General features: G+C 50.1%; 1 protein-coding gene across 10 annotated transcripts in view; it reads left to right on the top strand.

Annotated features, from left to right (window-relative positions):
* TMCO3 (transmembrane and coiled-coil domains 3) overlaps positions 1-10,866 on the top strand; it is a 28,638-nt gene extending 17,772 nt beyond the window's left edge. For 2 of the 10 annotated variants that reach the window (XM_057707042.1, XM_057707048.1), the window contains 5 exons: positions 6,655-6,850; positions 8,577-8,727; positions 9,152-9,231; positions 9,853-10,002; positions 10,237-10,865. In XM_057707042.1, the coding sequence (XP_057563025.1) occupies positions 6,655-6,850; positions 8,577-8,727; positions 9,152-9,231; positions 9,853-10,002; positions 10,237-10,350 (691 nt within the window). In that variant the 3' untranslated portion in view covers positions 10,351-10,865. Of the gene's footprint in view, positions 1-6,654; positions 6,851-7,284; positions 7,518-8,576; positions 8,728-9,151; positions 9,232-9,852; positions 10,003-10,236 lie in introns of those variants that run through there. The other 8 variants (XM_057707045.1, XM_057707044.1, XR_009048955.1 and 5 more) reach the window with 7 other exon arrangements.
* Positions 10,867-15,284: the final 4,418 nt, after the last annotated feature.

Raw genomic sequence — 15,284 nt, 5'->3', positions numbered from 1 at the left:
TTTGAGGAATTGGTCCATTCCATGTAATTTGTCAAATTTATATGTATAGCGTTATTTGTCGTATTTCTTTATTTTCCTTTTGAGGTCTGCAAGATCAGCAGTGATTTCCCCTGTTTCATTCTTTATTAATCTTCTGTAAGAACCAGCTCTCTGTCTCCTTGATTTGTCTCTGTTTTTCTGCTTTTAGTTCCACTGGCCTCTACCCTGGCTGTTATCATTTCTTTCCTTCTTTCTGCTTTAGGGTTGTTTTACTCTTCTTTTTCTAGGTTCTTGGTATGAACTCAGATTATTGATTTAAAATCTTTCTTCTTTTCTGTTGTAAGTATTTAGTGCTATAAATTTTCCTCAGCACTGTTGGCTGCACTCATTTATTTTAACATGTTGTATTTTTATTTTCATTCAGTTAAATGCATTTAAAAATTTTCCTTTGATACTTCCTCTTTGACCTATGGATTGTTTAGAAGGGTGTTGCTTTCCAAGTGTTTGGCGATTTTCCTGTCGTCTTTCTTTTATCAATTTCTAGTATGATTGCACTGTGGTAAGAGAACACACAGTCTGTATGATTTCCGTGTGTTGAGGTTTGTCTTCTGGTCCCGGATGTGGGCCGGTAAAGGCGCCAACGTCACTTGGAAACAAAATGTGTGTCTTGCTGTTGTTGAGTAGAGTGTTCATAGGCGTCCGTTAGTCCTGCTCATTCATTGCATTGTCCGGTTATCCTGTGTTTTTGCTGTAGCTCCATCCGTCGCTGAGGGGGGATGTTGAAGCCCCGCTGTGCCTGCCTGTCTGCCTGCCGCCCCTTAGCTCCACCAGCTCTTGCTGTCTGTGTCTGGGGCGCTTCTGTTTGGTGCCGTCACGTTTAGGGTCACTCTGTCTTCCTGGTGGGTGGACCCGTTTATCATTATGTAATGTCCCTTTTGTTTCTAGCAATTCTTCTTGCTCTGAAGTTCACTTTATTTATTGGCTGTGTTGGGTCTTCATTGCTGCGCACGGGCTTTCTCTAGTTGCTGCGAGCGGGGGCTGCTCTTCATTGTGGTGCACAGGCTTCTCATTGCAGTGGCCTTTCTTGTTGCGGAGTACAGGCTCTAGGCGCACAGGCTCAGTAGTTGTGCCGCACGGGCTTAGTTGCTCCTTGGCATGTGGGATCTTCTGGGACCAGGGATCACACCCGTGTCCCCTGCATTGGCAGGTGGATTCTTAGCCACTGTGCCACCAGGGAAGCCCCAACTTGATATTAATATACACAGTCACTCCACTTTTTCATTCGTGTGCACAGTGTTATATCTTTTCCATCCTGCTTTCACCCTCTTGTGCTATTATATTTGAAGTGAGTTTCTTATAGACAGCATATTGTTGGATGGTATTGTTATAATCAATTCAGCAAATCTCTGTCTTTTAATTGGTGTGTTGAGACCACGTACGTTTAAGGGAAATACTGTTATATTAGGACTTGTCTCTCATTTTGTTGTTTTATTTTGTTGTCTCTGTTTCTTGTTCTTTTTCATTTCACTTACCTTCCAGTGTTACTTGCTTATTTTTAAGGATTCCATCTTGATTTGTTTATAACGTTTTTTAATATATTGTTCTGTGTGGTTTTCTTTTTGTGGCCACTTTGGGCATCACTGTATCCCCACATGGACTTACTCAGCTTGCTGTCAGCATCTCACTGCTTCCCGCGGAACATTTCACTACTTTCCGTGAAGTGTGGATCCTGTTTCCTTCTAGGGCCCTTTCCTTCCCTCTCTTTTAAAGTATAATTGTTGTATCTTCTCTATTTACATTGAGTGCCACATCAAATGGTTTTTAAAATTTTGCTTCAATAATCAAATAAGATTTTTAATTTGATTTTATTTTTCTGACCATGCCATGCAGCTTGTGGGATCTTAGTTCCCTGACCAGGGATCGAACCTGGGCCCCCGGCACTGAACGCCCAGAATCCTAACCACTGGAACACCAGGGAATTCCCCTCGAATAGGATCTTTAAAGCTCATAAGAAGGACTGTCTGTTACACTTACCATTTTTACCCATCTGACCTTCCTTTCCAAGTCCAAGGTTTCCTCTGCTCTGTTTCCTTTCTGTTGGAGGACTCTGGTCGTTTTCTCACAGTTAGTCTGCTGCCGGTGGCAGGTTCTCTCGGTTTCCTCATCGCACGCAGAGTCTTATTTCCCTTCACCCTGGAGGACGTGGCCACTGGGCATCGGTCCACAGTGGCGTTCCTTCCGGTGCCTGGCAATGCTGTGCTGCTTCTCTCTGGCCTCCGAAGGCTTCAATGGGAGACCGGCTGTTGTTCAGATCTGTGTTTCTCCACAAGTAACACGTGGCTTCTCTCTGGCTGCTTTCAAGACTTGGTCTTTGTCCTGGTGTCTTAGTTCGGGCTCCGTAGCAGACACCACAAGATGGGTGCTTACACAGCAGACGCTTATTTCTCACGGTTCTGGAGGCTGGACGTCGGAGATCAGGGTGCTGGTCCCCTCTCTCAGACAGCTGCCTCCTCACTGTGTCCCCGGGGCGGGGGAGGCGGAGAGGGTGCAGAGCTCCCTGGTGGCAGCACGGGCCCCGCCCTCTGAGGCCCCGCCCCCCCACTGGGCCGTCAGCCCGTGACCCCTCTGGGTTTACTCTGTACGGCACACGTTCAGCCTCCTGAAGCTGTGGGTTTACGTCTCTCGCCTCGTGTAGGAATTTCAGCCGTTGATTCTTCAGGTGCGTGTGCAGCCCTGCTTGCCCTCCTCCTGGGCCCCAGTGACGCACAGGGGCTCTTCCGTCTTCCCTGCGCTCCGAGTTGCTGCTTTCTCGGTCTGTTTTCTGTCTGTTCTTCAGACTGAGTCAGTTCTGTTGGTTTGTCCTCAAGTCCACTGGTCCCAGCCTCTGTCATCACCTCGCTGCTCTTCAGCCCATCCAGCGAGATTTTTGCTTTGGTTATTATATTGTTTAGTTGTATAATTGCCATTTGATTCTTCTTCTTATAACTTCTATTTCTTTGCTGAGATTTTCTATTTTTTCATTTGTCTCAAGGGAATTTCTAATTGCTGTTGGATCATTTTCACAGAGGCTGCTTTAAAATATTTGTCCAATAATTCTAGCAACGGCTGGTCGTGACGCTGGAGTCTCGTCCAGGTTGTGTTCCTCCCGATTCTCGGCGTGATGAGCGATTTTCTGTTGTATCCTGGACATTTCCTATCTGATTTTACCAGCCTGGACCCTTGAGCCATCTTTTAAAGCCAGCAGCCCGGTGTTGAGGCGTGGCTGAGGGTGGATGTGTGCCTCTTCCTGCTGGGCCCTGCCCAGGGGGGCGTGGACAGCCTGCCTTGTTGCTGACCTGTGGGGTGGAGGTGTTTTGTATTTTATAGTATTTGCCTTTTGCTGGATGTTGTATTAAGTTTCAGCAATCCAAAAAATTATCAGGATCTCTTCCCTGCTGTCAGTGAGCTCAGCCTGATGGGGAAAGTAGAAGGAGGGGATGGCTTTTTAATTGAGATTCCGAGAGGTGAAAGCTTAGCCCTGGTGGGAGGCTTCCCTGCAGCCCCCGGTCTCCATTTGCCAGACCTGCAGGCTGTGTTCTCACCTGTAGGATGGGAACAAGGTAGAAGTAGCACCCCACCCGCCTTCTGGATGGTGTGCAGGTTACTAACAGGAGAGACTTATAAAGCGCCTAATGCGTCCCTTGTATGTGCAGCTGTTAAAGGCCGTTTATCAGGAAGGCCCTTTGACTGTCATTTTCCTTTGATCCAAAGTTCGTTAACTGTCAGAAAAGTGACATTTAGTCACAACCTTATTCTTCTGGCTACAGCTTTTCAGGGTAGGTAACTGAACAAAAATTTGGACAGAAAAGTGATTTGTAACTTTAGCTGAAAGTCGTTTGAGTTCTGTTTGGATATGCAGTAAGTCATTCCTGGGAAAGGTGGGAACCTCCTTCCCAGGCAGAAGCAGAACCGCGGCCAAGAGTGTCTGGGCCCCCGGGAAGCATGGGTGTCACCTACTGGGTAGACAGATATGGCTCAGGCAGAAGACTTGGGAAGCTTCTCTTCTTTATCTTCCTAATTTAAAAATCATCCAGTACAGGTACTGGCTGATTTCGTACCGAGAATTTTAATGACATGGAAAAGTGCTCTGCATTGTGTTAGGTTGTAAAAAAGAGTCGAAACCACACACGGCATTTCTCAGAAGGAGAACCATGGGGCTGCCACGCGACGCGGCGCTTCTGCTCCAGGGTCACCTGTGCAGGGCCGCGGCAGCACAGCCATGTGAACGCCCCTCGTGCCAGGAATTACACACTAGTGGGGGAGATGGTAAACGTTATGTTACGAACGTTTTACCACAGTAAAAACCCTTATGCGTGAACGTTCGTGGCAGCGTGAGTCGTAACAGCTAGAAAGTGGAAACAGCTCAAATATCCGTTAGCTGATGGGTGGAGAAATAAAACGTACCATGAAGTGTCGTTCCGCCAGGAAGAGGAGTGACGGCAGCACGAGGGACCCCGAGGACAGACGCCGGGGGCCGGGGGGGGGCCGCCGCGGCCACTGATGACCTGTCTGTGAAACGTGCAGCGCGGCAGGTGCGCAGAGACAGCAGCTGGGGGCCGGGCAGGGAGTGAGCGCTTGATGGGCACGGGTTCCTCTGGGCAGGGAGCTGTGTCCTGAAGCGGTGGTGCTGGCTGCACAGCTCTGTGGCTGGAAAGCTCTGAGTTGTGTACATTAAATGGGCGGATTGTGTGAAATGAGATGTGTATCAACGAAGCTGTTAAAAGTTACATGCAGTGTTATTTTAGCTACGTAAAGGCGGGGACTAGAAACATGTATCACAGGTGTGAGTGATGTTTCTACCAGTAGAGGAGTAGATTATGGTTACTTTACTATATTTACTTTTCTATACAGTTTGGGAAAACCTCTTTTGCAATTTCGATAACCAGGGAAACTTTATAGTAAAAAATATTAAATAAGGTCACTTGCGGTGGTAATAAACCTGTGCCTCTTTATCCAGCTTCATCCAGAATTAATCTTGGTCTTTCCTAAAGGAAAGAATTCACTTCTCCCTCCAGATGTTTCATAGGTAAAGAATAGGACACAGGGACCATGATAAAAGAGAAAGTAACGCAAAATATTAGAATTAGAATCTTGCACAGCCATGAACGTTCTAGAAGGAAGTGTGGACCAGTGTGTTACTAAGTATTAAAGATGTTCAAGAAGCCGTGAAGGACGAGAGAAGTGGTCAGTGTCGCTGAAGCTTCATACTTTAAATGTTTGAACACACGCACGTCCGTGCTCACATAAACACGTGTCCACCCGCACACATGCACACACAAGCACACGTGTGTGCACGTATACCTGCACATACGTGTGCAGGAGCACATTTTGTCTTACTGTTGAGAATTGAAGTACGGCTGATTTAAGGACAAGGTGAAGTGTCTCATTTCATGAGGATCCACAGATCGATAGGAGAAGTGAGACTAGCCCCGCTGACAGCTGGGTGCGCGCTGAGAGCAGCTAACTCAGCAGCGCGTACGTGGGAGGCCCTCTCCACCGCCCCGGAGGACGGCCGGGGCGCCTCTCCCTGTTGGGCGGGGCCATCTGTCCAGGGTGGACAGACGTGTGCACGCGCTCGCCCACAGGCCACCCCTGGACGGCCTGGTCCTGGGTCTAGCCCAGGAGACGAGGCCCTGGCCCTCTGGTCACAGACATCAGACTGTGTCCCTGTGTGTTGCTTTGGTCTCTGCAGCCAGCTGAATGGGATGAGTCAGGGGTCACTGGGGTGCCGGGGAGGAGGGCAGCGGGGAAGGGATGCCCGGTGCTGACCCTGAGGCCTGGGTGTGGGTCACAGGCAGTGGACTCCTGCCGTGTGGTGTGGATGAGGAGTTCGCTGTCCGCTGCTGGGCTCCAGGGACCTGGCCAGGACCTCGAGCGAGTTTCTGTTCCTGCCAAGGCCGCGGACCCCGCCTCCCCCCAGGGGTGTCGGTCCCGAGCCTGAGCGGACGTGGGTGTTCCCAGCAGCTCTGCTCCGGTGCCCTTCGTCCTCCCGCGGCCCGGGGTGCGTCTGGGCTGCTGATGCAGGCCGCGCTGCAGGGATGAGTCCTCTCCTCCTCTCCTGGCAACCTGGTTAATGTTCTTCCATCAAGAGCGATGAAGCCAGAATTTTGGACTGAATGGTTTCTTAAATGTGACGGGGAACTGGGGTTAAAAAATATGTATGTGACCATAAGCACGACAAATACACAATAGTGCCTATCGCATGAAAGTCTTTAGGTTGAGAGCTGAAGAATCTATTGAGATCTGAGCAGCGTATTCTAAGTAGAATCCTGCCCAGTGTCGTGATACAGGTCGACTGTTGCCTCCCAAAGAGTTTCAAATGGGGGTTCATTCCTAGTCAGTTTCATCACCCGTCACTTGACGAGACACACAGGCTGTCAGTCACACGTCGTCACATCCTATGAGATGAATTTACCCCGAAGTATTGTCGCAGCACAACTTCGCGTCTATGTTTGATTCAAACAGCTTAGTTCCTGGGGCTGATGTGTGATGGCCTTTACTCTTACGTTTAGCAGTAGAGATGTGTGCGAGGTGGGTCATTTATTTTGTAGGTGGAAGGAGTGAAAGGTGATTTTGTTGGACGTCAGAGTGTGCTGAGGGGACTTAGGCGTCTCTCTCTCCCCCCCCATCTCCCAGCGTCGCCGTGGAGACCCTGCGGACCCTGGCCCTGGTGGGGCGGGTGCTCTTCTCGCTGGCGGCCGTGCTCCTCTGCTGCCTGCTGGTGAGGACCTACCTGGTGGGGCCGTACTGCCGGAAGCTGCACGCGGAGAGCAAGGCCAACAAGGAGCTCCTCATCGTGGGCATGTCGGCCTTCACCTTCCTCATGCTGACGGTAACGCCCGCTGCCTGCGTCCTCCCCGCGCTTGTGGTCAGCCCTCCCCGGTCCGCATCACTAGCAGTTGACACGCGTGGGACACGTGGTGTGTTTATCTGTGCACAGCGGGCTGCCCGGCAGCCTGGCAGTGTGGCGCACGCTCTGGGCTACGCGGGGACGGTGTGGTGGGTGCGAAACCATGGTTTTCCCGTCTGTCTGATGAGGACACGCTAGTTGGTGGCATGACCTCTTGCCGCGGCGTGAAAGGCTCGCCACAGAGGCTTGTCTCGTCTTGCAAGCGGCCGTCCCAGCTGAGGGACAGGCTTCTGGTGGGAGAGCGGGGGAGGTGCCGGGAGACCCCGTGGCGAGTCCCAGCTGCGGCGGCATGGCCCGCGGAGGAGCAGCTGCGCGCCTCGACATGGGTGGAGAAGGGCAGACCCGTGTTCCCGCAGAAACTGACACGCGTGCGTCTACACGGCTGTGTTCACATTGGCCCAGACCACCCAAACGGCCAGCTGCAGGCGTGTGGGTCAGCCCGCCGCGGTCCTCCGCGCTGGGGAGGCCGCCCAGCTTCCCGCTGTTGGCCCGTGAATCGCCCGAGAACTGTGCTGACGCGCGAAGCCGGTCCCCGAGGCTGGAAGCTGTGCGGCTCCACCTCTATGCGCTTCCTGAAGACAGATCAGAGGTGCAGGAAGGCTGCTGCTCGGGTCGGGGGTGGGAAGGACCCGGGAGGTCACGGCCGGTCCGCGTCGCTCCACGGTGTCGCGTCCGCAGGACGCGTGCCGTGACCCCTGCTGTGATTTGGGAAGATGCTGCTGTGGGGGTCTGGGGGAAGGCACCGGGGTCTCTGGGTCACTCTGACACGTCTGCCGGCCTCGGGTCACGAAGATGCTCCGTGTGGTGCTCTGGAAACGTACTGCTTTCTTTTCTCACTGAGACCCGCATCCACGGGAGGTGAGTTCGCGCAGGGTGGACGGCCGTGCACAGGACCTTTTCTCCACGAGCATCTCCTCACCTCCGTGTAGAAGACGAGGGTCACGCCACAGAAGCTGAGTGGCCGAGCGTGGGTGGCCCTGACACCCTGCTGTCCCCAGGCAGGCAGCCCAGCCTGCTCTCCAGGCCGTCTGGTCCCGGTCACGGCTCCCCGGGTCACGGGGGTGGGTTCAGCGAGTCAGCTTTCAGCGCTGCCCGGCTGTGCGGTGGTGTGTGGTGTGGCGGCTGCAAGCACCTTGTTAGACCCGCCCGGGTGTCGATGGGCTCTGACACCGTCGTCCGTGGGGTCGCCTGGACCGTCGTCTGTTTGTCTGCTCTCGTCTCTGGTTTTACCACCTCAAGTTAAACACCGTGTCCGCTTCCTTCCTTGAGGCGCTGGGTGGCAGGAGTAGTTTTGTGCACCACATTTTTAATGCCACAGAAGTTGGGCTGTTTATTGATTCACAATAAAGAAGGTGTATCACAGATGCTTAGATTTTGGAAAATATTCTCACTCAAAACTTCCACAGCAGTCTGCACGAATGATGGTTTCAACTGTTTTATGACCGTTTCCTCCTGCTCGTGGTCAATGACCTGACGTTCACCGCCGTGTCTTCTCCGGGGTCCTCTCAGGATGCCCCAGGGGCCTGGGCAGGGACAGTGAGGCTGGCTTGTCGTGGTTTTATGGGGATGGCCCGCCACGTCCGAGAGGCCCTCTGGTGTGAGTCTCCTCAGCAGAGGGGCTGATGTGACCTGTGTCCTCCTCCCTCAGGTCACCGAGCTGCTGGACGTGTCCATGGAGCTGGGCTGCTTCCTGGCCGGAGCCCTGGTGTCCTCCCAGGGCCACGTGGTCGCTGAGGAGGTCATGTCCTACGTGGAGCCCGTTCGCGACTTCCTGGCCGTCGTGTTCTTTGCGTCCATAGGTGACCCTCCTTCTCCAGGGCTGACGCTCCCGCTGGGTCCCAGCTGCTCACACGTGTCTCTGCTTATAGTTGGTGTGGCAGAAACAGTTCCCATGGAGACGAGGGTCTGAGGGACTCTCCCTTAGCAGGAGGGGAGCTTTGAGAGGAGAGGCGTGGGCTCCTGACGCACGGTCACACGTGGCCGCTGCTCAGCGGGGTGTCAGGTCCCAGTCAGTGCGTCCACGCCAAGTGCAGGAGGAAATTCTGATTTTGATGCAGAAAATCAAACGGGCGTGAATCACCAGGCCCTCCGCTCGGGGTCTCTGGGTGGGATGGGTGAGGGGACACCCTGTCCCTTCCTGTCCGGGCAGAGGAGCACGTGGACGCAGGGTGGCGGGGAGGCCGGCCACCAGCCCCGGAGGGTCACCCATCCGCTGTCCCCCAGGCCTGCACGTGTTCCCCACCTTTGTGCTGTACGAGCTCACCGTCCTGCTGGTCCTCACGCTCTCGGTGGTGGTCATGAAGGTAGGGTCCCTGCTTGTGACGTCCACGCTGCCGCTGGCTTTCCCTGTCACTGCGCGCACCTCGCTTCCTGCCTGCCTGCCTGCGAGCCCCGCAGTGCCGCTTACCAGGGGCGCGTGCCCCTCCCCCGACCCCAGCGCAGCCCCGGCAGCTTGGGCCTCTGGGGTCAGGGTGGCCCTCTGTCCGAGGGTTTGTGTTGGAGTGGGGGCTCGGGGAGCTGGGCCTGGAGGAGCTGCTCTCTGCACCCTCCACGGATGCCCTCGCGCCGTGATTTGACTTCTGAGTGCGTCTAGAGAGCCTCGGACGCCACTCTTGTGATGCAGATGTACATTTTAATGGGCACCGAGAACTGTTTCGCCACCGTCCGCTTGTCTGTCCTCTGTGACTACAAGCTGTCGAGGTGCCCGCGTCAGCGACGCCGGAGTGCAGGCGGCTGCTCCGCAGGGCTCACGGCAGGCTGCTTTCCTCCGCGCTTTCTTTACATTTTGCTAAAAATAGTTTCCGTCCTGAACGCTGCGCGATATTCGCTTGGCGGGAGGGCCTTGGTTTCCGCGGGGGGTGGTCTTGGAGAGGCCCCTCGCGTGGCGCTCCGGGCGGGCCACGTGTGACCGGCCGCCCTGGCAGTTCGTCCTGGCAGCCCTGGTCCTGTCTCTGCTCCTGCCCAAGACCAGCCAGTACGTCAAGTGGATCGTGGCCGCGGGGCTGGCGCAGGTCAGCGAGTTCTCTCTGGTCCTGGGGAGCCGGGCACGCAAAGCCCGTGTCATCTCTCGGGAGGTGAGTCTCGGCCTGGCTGGTTGGGGGGCACAGGTGTGGGGATGGAGGGCCGCCGTCCGCGGTGTGCGGCGCAGGCAGCGGGCGGGGGTGCGCTGAGGTCCCTCGGGGCCTCTCTGGGGCGGAGCGCCCTTCTCCAGACCTGGCACAGGGATGTGGAGACATGGCCGCCTCGCCGCCCCCCCCCCCCCCCACCCCGCCCCGTGCCCGGCCACGCTGACGCCCCGCCCCCGGCAGGTGTACCTGCTCATCCTGAGTGTGACCACACTCAGCCTCCTCCTGGCCCCGCTGCTCTGGCGCGCAGCTGTCACCAGGTGTGTGCCCCGGCCCGAGAGACGGTCCAGCCTCTGAGCACCGCGGCCAGGTGACCAGCCGGAGCTGTCCCCGCGTCCCCGGACCTTAGAGCCTCCTGGGGGCCGCCTCTGCTGCAGTGATCCTGCACGTGTACACGTAGCGCTGCCTTGTGCAAAACTGCCTTGACTGTTTTGCCTGGATGTGCCTTTTCTTCTGAAATTAGTGTTAACTTTCTGTTGTTATTTAATCAGTTCGTGGTTTTTTTGGTAAAGAAAAAAATTAGGAGGCTTTTTAATTTATTGTACAACTTGTCGTAAACTGTTGGTCAATATTTGTCATTAAACTTTTCTGTAATGTGGGCTTTTAATTCTGACAATGAGTTTGGAAAGTTACTTTTAATCCTTAAAGTTTATGTTTTCTAAAATGAGACAAAGGTCTTCTAAATGTCTTTTGCTTTTTATTACAATTTTAAACAAAATTTTTATTAAGTGTATCATTCATATCAATTTTTATTAAGTATATCATTCTTTTAAAATATTTGGTTTTGATCACAAGAATATGCATTCCTTAATAAAGATCATTTATGATCAGAGTATAATTAATTGAAACTTATTGAAAATCTGTTTTTTTATTAGATTTTTGTGTTGAGCTATTCTTCGTCAGTTTTTAAAATTAAGATGCAAAGAAAAAAAAAAAGGCGGGGGTGGGGTACTTCCCTGGTGGTCCAGTGGTTCAGACTCCACACCCCACTGCAGGGGGTGCAGGTTCGATTCCTGGTTGGGAAACGAAGATCCTACATGCCACATGGTGCGGCCAAAAAAAGAAAACTGAGATGTGTCACCTATTACCTCACTATTACAGAGACCAAACAAGTGCAGAGCTATGTGTGAAGGCTGAGTTCTGAAGGCTGAGTTTTTATTCTAAACGTGTATTTTGGTGATTGTGTGCCCATTTTAGACAACCACGCAGCTGAAGCTCTGATCCTTGCAAAGATTTCCCTAAGGGGTACCCGAGTGGAGTTTTCCTATAAATACTGGCTTTAAGAGCCCAGCGACTTGCCCAGAACGCCTGGCATAGCGGGACGGAGGGGTCAGGTGCGGCCATACGAACTGAACATACTAAGGTGAAGTAAGTTGTTCTAGGCTGAGGTAAATCAGTGGAGAAACGATGTGAATGTGCTTATTTTTAGAAACCGGCATTGGTTTTGTTCATTTCTAAACCATTCCAGATGGTGCCATTCTCTCTGGACCCTTGGGCGTGTGGACACCGTGGGGTGAGAGGCGTTCCCTGAGGGCCCAGGCCCTCCTGCCCCGCCTGTAACCCTGCACCTCATCTGTCCATGTGCCTCTCCCTCCGGCGTGCGTTCTGTTTTCTCTTTGTATTTCCAGTACCCACGACGGAGCCGGGAGTACCTAAGTTTTGCTGCATGAAACATTTGATGTGCTGACATCAAGTTTTCCCTGAAACGTGGAATTAGTATCACTCTGTGAGACTGAAGTAATTAATAAACATGCACACTTTGTGACAAGAGGAAATGCTGCTGGTAAAGTCCTGGTCCTTGGAGAGGCCTAGACCATCAGGACTCCCCAAAGCCATGGGGGCGCCACCTGCATTGGGCTCACCTCGCTCTGGCCCTGGGACTTGGCCTCGTCACCTTTTACTCTCTGGTGTCTTCACCCTCAACTCTCTTGGTCCTTGTCACCTGTAAACTTGCTCCAGTCTGCCCCATGGTGAACTCACAAGGCCCTCTCTCAACCCCTGTCCTCACTCTCCCCTCCCCGTGCAGACTTGCAGAAGACTCAGAGCCCTTCTAACCCCCACACCTGGGGCTGCAGACCCCCTGCCTACCAGATGCCAGCGCTGACCCATCACCACCTCCTCTGGGCCTGCGTGTGGCCCAGCAGAAACTCTTCAGGCCAGAGGGAAGCGGCAGGATGTATTTAAAGTGATGAAAGGAAAAAACATACAACCCTGAATACTCAGCAAGGCTGTTATTCAGATTTGGAGGAGAAATGAAGTTTTGCAAATAAGCAAGACATTCTCCAAGATAGATCACACACTATATCACGAGTCTCCATAAATTTAAGAAAATTGAAATTATACCAAGCATCTCTTCCAACCACAACAGGGTGAGACTGGAAATCAACTACGAGAATAAAGACTGCAAAAACACAAACAGGTGGATGCTGAACAACATGCTGCTGAAGAACCAGCGGGTCAGGGAAGAAGTCAAAGAGGAAATTAACAAAATGCCTGCAGACAAATGAAAGTGGAAACACAATGATCCAAAAATCTGTAAGATGCAGCAAAGGCTATTCTAAGAGGGAAGTTCATAGTGATACAAGCCTACCTCAGGGAACAGGAAAAATCTCAAATAAACCATCTAACTTTACACCTGAAGGAACTAGAAAAAGAGCAAACAAACCCCAAAGTCAGTAGAAGGAAAGGAAGAGATCAGAGGAGAGAGAGAGGAGAGAAGATCAAGAAAAAAAGAGGAGGCCCAAATAAAATCAGAAATGGAAAAGTTACAACCAACACCACAGAAACACAAAAGATTGTAAGAGATGACTACGGATGATGATACACCAATAAAAAGGACAACCTGGAAGAATTGGATAGATTCCCAGAAACCTCCCAAGACTGAATCAGGAAGAAATAGAAAATATGAAAAGACGATGCCCCATAATGAAATGGAATCAGTAATCAAAAAGCTCCCACAGGGAACAAAATCCAGGACCAGATGACCTCCCAGGTGAATTCAAACAAGCATTTAAAGAACACCTATTTTCCTCAAACTATTCCAAAAATTTGGAGAGGAAGGAACACTTCCTAATTTAATCTATGAGGCCAGCATCACCCTGATACCAAAATCAGACAGTGATGTTCCAAAAAAAAGAAAATTGCAGACCAGGCTCACTGATGAGCATAGATGCAAAGCCTGTACAAAATATTTGCAAACTGAATTCAACAACACATTAAGAGGATCACACACCACGGTCAAGTGGGATTTATCCCAGGGATGCAAGGATGGTTCAATATCTAAATCAATCAATGTGATACACCACATTGTAACAAATCGAAGAATAAAAAAAAAAAAACATGATCATCTCAATAGATATAGAAAAAGCTTTTGACAAAATTCAACATCCATTTATGATAAAAACTCTCAACAAAGTGGGTATAGAGGGAACCTACTTTAATATAATAAAGACCATATGTGACAAGCCCATAGCTAATATTACACTCAACAGTGAAAGCTGAAAGCATTTCCACTAAGCTCAGGAACAAGACAAGATTGCCTACTTTTGTCACTTTTATTCAATGTAGTATTGAAAGTCCTGGCCACAGCAATCAGAAAAGAAAAAGAAATAAAAGGCATTCACATTGGAAAGGAAGAAGTAAAACCCTCACTGTTTGCAGGTGAAGTGGTACTATATGTAGAAAATCCTAAAGATTCCACCAAAAACCTGTTAGAATTAATACATGAAATCACTAAAATTGCAAGATACAAAATTAATATACAGAAATCTGTTGCATTTCTGTATACTAACAACTGTCAGAGAAATTGAGAAAATAATCCCATTTACAATTGCATCAAAAAGAATGACATACCTAGGAATTAATCTTACCAAGGAGGTAAAAGGCCTGTACTTGAAAAACTATAAGACATTGATGAAAGAAATTGAAGACAACACACAATAGATACTCTGTGCTCATAGATTGGAATAATTAATATTAAAATAGTCATACTATCCAAGCTAATCTACAGATTAAATGCAATCCCTATCAAAATATCAATGGCATGTTTTACAGAACTAGAACAAAGGATTGTAAAATTTGTGTGGAAACACAAAGACTTCAAATAGTCGAAGCAATCTTGAGAAGGAAGAATGAAGCTGCAGGTGTCATGCTCCCTGATTTCAAACTGTACTACAGAGCTACAACAACACTACAGTACTGGCACAAAAACAGATGCAGAGATCAATGGAACAGGATAGAACCCAGAAATAAACCCACACTCATTTGGTCAATTCATCTATGACAAAGGAGGCAAGAATATATTATACAAGGGGGAAAAGACAGCCCCTTCAATAAGTGGTGTTGGGAAAACTGGAGAGCTACATGCAAAAGAATGAACTTAGAACACTTTCTTACACTATATAAAAAAATAAACTCAAAATGGGTTACAGGCTTACATGTAAGACCTGAAACCATAAAACTCCTGAAAGAAAACAATAAGTAGTACACTCTTTGCCATTGGTCTTAGCAATAATTTTTTGATCTGTCTCCTAATGCAAGGGAAACAAAAGCAAAAATACACAAATGGGACTACATGAAACTAAAAAGCTTTTGTACAGTGAAGGAAACTATCAACAAAATGAAAAGGTAGCCTACTGAATGTGAGAAGATATTTGCAAACAATGTATCCAATAAAGGGTTAATATTCCAAAATACACAAAGAAGTCATACAACTCAATATCAAAAAAACAAAACAGGGACTTCCCTGGTGGTCCAGTGGCTCAGACTCCGCGCTTCCAACGCAGGGGGCCCAGGTTCGGTCCCTGGTCAGGGAACTAGATCCCACATGGCCCAACTAAAGATCCCGCACGCCAGAACTAAGGCCTGGTGCAGCCAAATAAATAAATAAATAATTAAAAAAACAAAAACAAAACAAAACAAAAAATGGGCAGAGTATCTGAATAGATATTTTTCTAAAGAGGACATACAGATGGCCAGCAGGCACATGAAAAGATGCTCAACATCTCTAATCATCAGGGAAATGCAAACCGAAACCACAGTGAGATAGCACCTCACACCTGTCAGGATGGCTATTGTCAAAAAGACTACAAATAATAAGTGTTGATGAGGATGTGGAGAAAAAGGAAGACTTGTGCACTATTGGTGGGAGTGTAAATTGGTGCCGCTATTATGGAAAACAGTTTGGAGACTCTTCAAAACATTAAAAAGAGAGCTACCATATGACCCAGAGT

This window comes from Hippopotamus amphibius, chromosome 14 (genome assembly GCF_030028045.1).
Source record: "Hippopotamus amphibius kiboko isolate mHipAmp2 chromosome 14, mHipAmp2.hap2, whole genome shotgun sequence".
Lineage (NCBI taxonomy): Eukaryota > Metazoa > Chordata > Mammalia > Artiodactyla > Hippopotamidae > Hippopotamus > Hippopotamus amphibius.
Note: the sequence above shows the minus strand (reverse complement) of the source record. Positions and strands in the feature narration are given on the sequence as shown.